Source organism: Palaemon carinicauda, chromosome 26 (genome assembly GCF_036898095.1).
Source record: "Palaemon carinicauda isolate YSFRI2023 chromosome 26, ASM3689809v2, whole genome shotgun sequence".
Taxonomy (NCBI): Eukaryota; Metazoa; Arthropoda; class Malacostraca; order Decapoda; family Palaemonidae; genus Palaemon; species Palaemon carinicauda.
In genome coordinates, this window is record NC_090750.1 from 58,844,718 (window position 1) to 58,851,245 (window position 6,528).

Below are 6,528 nucleotides of genomic sequence, written 5' to 3' on the forward strand. Positions count from 1 at the left end.
CCTACTTAATTACTGCCAATATAAATATTATCCTACTTAATTACTGCCAATATAAAGATTATCCTACTTAATTACTGCCAATATAAATATTATTTACTCAATTACTGCCAATATAAATATTATCCTACTTAATTACTGCCAATATAAATATTATCCTACTTAATTACTGCCAATATAAATGTTATCCTACCTAAATTGAATATCTGTACGATATTAGTTAACCAACTTTTTTTTTTTAAAGAAATATATCAAAATAAAGTGACAGGAGACAATTTCACACGAAAAAAAAAAAAAACTAGAAATAAACTATACATAAACTATCATTAGAAAGTGCCTTAACTTCTATAAGTTCTAGATTGAGTATAGATTTTATATATATTAAATATATATTACGTAGGCCCTTATTATTATTCTAATTTCTATTTTATCTTCACTTGCAACCACAGTAATCCTGCATTATGTGCATTAAAGTAGCTACGCCATTCTGTGGTTCACGTGCTTCAATCAAATAAACTTTATAAGAAAATTTATTCACGTGGAATAATTTCATGTACGCTATAGACTGTGTTCGCAAATAGACACACCTCTATCATCACTTGTTTTACTCCTAAAGGGTATAATTATTAAAAACACCACTCAAATATAGGCTTACGTATTTCTATAACTATTTTGAGTTTAAAATTAAATAATATTGATCATGAAACACAAGGCAATGCCTAAACCATCTCTGGAATAATTGATTTTAACATTTTATGATAAGGATTATGAGTTCAAATTCTGTCATAGAAATGTCTTGTAACGTAGAAATTTCAGATTTGTATAAATTTTACAGTCAAAACACCTTGATTTAGAAAAAAAAATAATTACTATAAAGTGTTGTATAATACAATGATTATGATTTTTGTACATTATATAAGCCACAACTGATGGCTATTCTGATTTACATTTTTACCTTAGATAAATTAATTTTTTGTCTGAGATAAGTAGTCTTCAAATACACTTCTTTTCCTATTATGTAAACCTAATAAAAAAAAAACTGTCTATCAAAAATAAAAGATTACTATGACTATGATCCCAAGACTTGTCAATACCCATCCAGCTAAATTTCTTCAAAACAATATATTTTGAAGGAAAAATCATTGGTTATTAAAATCCGTGTAATGAAACCAACTATATATTCACGGGCATTTAAGAAACCATACTTATATAGCCTACCTTTCTTCGTTATAGACGAATTCATTAAATACCACGTACTTGTGTAGAGGTATATACGTGTGTCATCTCTAGCTCTGCGTAAGAAAAGTTACAACCGATTATTATTATTATTATTATTATTATTATTATTATTATTATTATTATTATTATTATTATTATTAGCCAAGCTACAACCCTAGTTGGAAAAGCAAGATGATATAAGCCCAAGGGCTCCAACAGGAAAAAAATAGCCCAGTGAGGAAAGGAAATAAGGGAATAAATAAATGATGAGAATAAATTAACAATAAATCATTCTAAAAACAGTAACAACGTCAAAACAGATATGTCATATATAAACTACAAAAAAGACTCATGTCAGCCTGGTCAACTTAAAACATTTGCTCCAACTTTGAACTTTTGAAGTTCTACTGATTCAACTACCCGATTAGGAAGATCATTCCACAAATTGGCAACGGATGGAATAAAACTTCTAGAATACTGTGTAGTATTGAGCCTCATGATGGAGAAGGCCTGGCTATTAGAATTAACTGCCTGCCTAGTATTACGAACATAATAGAATAGATTGGAGCTTCCTTTCAAACACAGGATTTCTATCGCCTCTTTTTATTAGAATCTTAGCTAAAACAAAATAAAAAAAAAAAAAATTGCTGGGTTCCCAAAGGGTTTTGTATAACTATTGGTTAAAATTTACATACGTTTAAAAGGGGCCCAAAGTCCCATTTACATTAGTCTATAATATTTGACTTATAGAAAACTAAATTAATTTTTTTGAAAGAAAATCAAATTTAATGAAAACTACAGTATTTTACAGTACTAATGAAACTTTATTTTAAACTCAATTTCGCCTATATTTCAGTAAATTTAATAACATACAGAATTAAAGACTAAAATAAGGGGAAAAATTATTAATGTGAAATATATCCATATTCAATATAAAAAGGTCTTATCTAAGTAAACTGAATTGGTAGGCTGCATTGCGATATATGAGGATTGGATTAAAGTTTACAGCAATTTACTCCTGAAAGAATATTATGTCATTTATTTCTATAAGAATTAAAATTACTAGGATATCCATCAGCCTAAATAGAAAAAGAAAATATAGAGTTAAAGTAAAAGAAACTGAACCACCGTTGAGTATATGAAGTGCCGTTTAAAGTAATTAAGTGTACATTACTACTACTATCGTAGTTCTGCTTTACATAAACATTACGTAAGCTAAGTTCTGTAACAGTGATTTGTTAACGAAATTGGTGAGGTACAACGTACTAATCTAGTAACTCGGTCTGTAACTTGCAGTATAACTTCATTTTGAAGGTTAAATTGGCACATCAAGTAAAAATGGCAGCTCTAGGACGTTTTGCGATTCGCCGATTGTCTGTAATGAAGATGAATGAACGAAGACTGCCAGTATTAGTAAGTATTAATGGCTTTAGCCTACTGCTACGTATGTTATGTATTTCAGACAGTATTTCAGTTTTATTATAGCAGCGGAGCTTTTTGTATTCCGTTGGGGCAGACCCGTTGTAAAATTTCGAAAGGTTGCTTACCTAACCTAACTTATCCTAGGAGCCGTATACTTACTTGCAGGGGACGGGGTTGAGGTCACTATGCCGTATCCTTAGTTTACCCCAAGACTGAGTCTTGACCTTATGTTTGTTCCTTAAACGGCTTCTCTCCTGACAATGCAACGCTAATTCACAATATTCCGTAAATCGTAAAACTAGCGCCATATACTTCAGACCAAGATAAACATTTTCCACACAAAAATAAAATCAATTTAACCAATAATAGGAAAGTTTATGTCTGTCACAACGAACTGCATTCACTTCAAGCATCTTAACTTCACAAAACCTAGCCTAACCTTTCTGTACCTCACCCTAACTAATAAAGAATGTTTTATGTTTTATCTGCATTTTTTCATATGTGAATTGGTTTTTCACTCTTAGCTTTGCGTGTTTCACATCATTATAACTCAGAGAATGCAGATTTATCGTAATCATCTCCAAGCACGTGTTATGACACCAAGAATACTTTTATTTTCTCAGTAAGCCTTATTATACTCATGTATATTTACTTGTCTTTAATGTACCGAAAGGTGAGTCGCATTCTTATATCAGCTTTCCCAGTGAAATATGGTTTTTAAGCCCTATCTCTTTGTGTTTCACTCGTTCTTATAACTCAAAATGCAGGTTTCCAATGATTATCAGCATCAATATCGTTCAAAATGACTATGAATATACCAATTACAACTCTTATTTTCTCCAAAAGGGATATAGCCATATATTTGGCATGATTCCAATAATAACTTTCTTCTGAACCAAGAAACAGTTCTCTCAAAATTTTGAAAGTAGCATATCATTAGTAGCAATGGTGGGGGATGATATCCCATAAAAAAAAGTCACATGACTGTAAATGACCCCGATTGGTCACGTGGAAGATGAAAATGACCCTTATTGGTTACTTGGAAGATAACTGTAAGTTGGAACCATGGTTTAATCGCATAGAATATGGGAAATTAACGTCCGAAGTTGCTCGAATTTTGAATTTTTCAGTAAAGTTTTCAGGACATTAGTTGCCGAGTATAGGTTGTGGGGCTCAAATTATTGTGTTTGAAGTGGTCTGTTTGATTATGTATGTTTTACTAATAGAATATTTTATTCAAGCGGTGAAGCCAATTTTAAACTACACAAGGGAATACTTGCTGCCATCACAGTTTGTTAATGAATAACATTGTTCAGGTTAAAAATGCATACCTTTAAAAGAGTGCCTCCATTTCTTTATACATTTCTTCCGGTACAACTGCAGAATGGTTGTGCATACTGAGAGAGACGACATCAATGGCATATCCCAAGCAGTAGCTGCTAACCTAACATAAAGTATATCCCAACTTGTAGCTGCTAACCTAATAAAAGAAAAAAAGAATAACTAAACTAAGCAGTGACATGTCATTCATGATGGGTAAATGGTGGCACTTTACTTTTACGGGTTTATTTCTCGCCCTCCATCAGACACTAAAAGTCTGTTCAGGCGGGCCTTGGTATGTGAAAAATAGTTTCTTTCCAGTTAATATTTCGCTCTGTATCTTATCAGTTATTTCGCTAGCATTTGTATTCAGGCTTAATAGTTTTCAGGTCACTAAAAAGATAAGTCCTCAGGTTTTTCTTGAAAGCTGCCACATTTTTGCTATTCTTGACGTCAAGTGGAAGGTCGTTGAACATGACTTTAAAAATTTACTTTGCTAAAAAGTGTTAAGATAATTATGTCAGCTAATGGAGAGGTCGCTTTAGTAACCCTTCAATCTAATAAATCTCAAGTTATCAGGCTTCTTCCCTTACTGGCTTCCTTATTATGAAGATTTTTTGCTAGTTATCTATTTTATACATTATGAATTTTGATGATATATCTCTTAAATTATAAATGTAAAATGAACTTCAGCTATTCATTGTGTTAACAGGTTTTGTTTTTTTGTGAATATCACACATGTCAAGTGATGTGGAAGTAAATTTCATACAAATCTTTGTTTTGGAAATATTTCCTTGTGCAGTAGTTATTTCTGATCAAACTTTTTAACTGTTTTCGTAAAAGATTATATACTGTAGAACTACTACTTCCAATACTGATATGCTACAAAGAACAAAAAAGTGTAATGAAATAGGAGTGCTTAGATTTGATAAGTTTTTATTATGGGAAACAACTTATTAAATAAATTCCCATAAAATGTAAGATTTTAATTTTATCCGTTTTTATTTTTAATTTTTCAGTGTTATCGAGCATCTAGCGATACACCTAAGGACAGTGGAGATCTGTACCCAGCGCCTTCGCACATAACAGAACCAGTCATCCCAATGTATGAAGAGAAAGTTGGCGAACCTATTCACTTGAAAAAAGCAAGGTACAGTGAATTGAAAGATTGAATACTTTAGTTCAACTCTTACCATGTAATGGATATACTGTGTTGTACCAATAATTCAGTAATATTATTTCACCATATAAGGGCAATAGCTACAAAAATATGAATTTACATACGAATCCATGATGATAATTAGTGTAGGATATTTACAATAGTTTAATTTCCTGTCTGTCAAAAATGTGCTGTAACAAACTCTACTTTCACAGGCTCCAGTACCAGTCAAGGAAGCGAGGAATGTTGGAGAATGGTCTGCTGCTTAGCTCATTTGCTCATCGATTTCTGTCGGCCATGTCCGAAGAACAGTTATCCATGTATGATCGATTGATTAACCTGCCTTCAAATGACTGGGAGATATATTATTGGGCTACAGGTAAGAATTTCTGTTTTAATAAAGCACTGTACACTTAATAGTTTTGAATAGATTTACTGTTTGGGCATCATCTATAACTTTGGTAAGTTAAGCATATATAATCTTTATCTGTCATTACTTTATGTAATATTTATAAATTAAAATTTCCTAATGAGGAAGGGTGTGTAACATCTGAGTATGAAATACTTGTACATATATCAAAACTAGATTAAATTGGCTAGTAAAGCATGTACATATACAGTAGTACGTTGAATAAATATCAAATTCACTTGAATATGAAACTTATAATTATAGTCTCTAACTTTTAATGGCTAACGTCCATTTGTTTCTTATACAGGTGTTCGTGAGACTCCGCTGGAATTTGATAACGAAGTAATGACTATGCTCAAAGACTTCGTTAAAAACAGCGATAGAGAAAACAGAACTGTTCAGCCGGACCTACATTAAGGAAGCAAATTTACATGTTATAAGTTTTATCTTGTAGATTTAGTTGCCCTTGTCTTTGTAGTTTATCACCGACAAATTTGCCGAGGACTTGGCTGAAAAGTAGATCTTGTTCTTTCATGGCTTCAAAATTACTAGTCCTATTTTCTTTTATTTCTAAATCAACTTGTAAATATTTATAATTTTCTGCACAATAAAATAGTACCGTATATTACTGTATGCTAATTGGGATACAATACTAATTATGTATATGGCTATACTGTATTCTGTAAAATAAATCGATAAATTTCTATCGTAATTTCTATCTTTCTAAAACCTACACAACAAAGTTGTTCTGAGCCCGGGTCTTACACAAGGTAAGGCAATCTATACAGACAGACAAAGTTGTTCTAGAATGATTGCCGAATATAGGGTTGATGAGCTTGAAAGTAGCTGGGCATTTGGAATGAAGAACGAAGGTGTTTTGATGAAAGAAACACCAAATTTTGAAAGTAAAATTACATATCAACTACACTTCGTAAAGATGTACGTACCATACTATATCACGCCAGTGGATGCGGTGGGGTATGGTTCATTATCATAAACAATG

General features: G+C 31.8%; 1 protein-coding gene across 1 annotated transcript; it reads left to right on the forward strand.

The window, feature by feature from the left end:
* The first annotated feature begins 2,404 nt into the window (after positions 1-2,404).
* LOC137620173 (succinate dehydrogenase assembly factor 2, mitochondrial-like) lies at positions 2,405-6,229 on the forward strand. The gene is made up of 4 exons (XM_068350417.1): positions 2,405-2,628; positions 4,977-5,107; positions 5,332-5,495; positions 5,833-6,229. Exons 1-4 carry the CDS (start codon positions 2,554-2,556, stop codon positions 5,940-5,942), a joined length of 480 nt encoding a protein of 159 aa, XP_068206518.1. The 5' UTR covers positions 2,405-2,553; the 3' UTR covers positions 5,943-6,229.
* Positions 6,230-6,528: the final 299 nt, after the last annotated feature.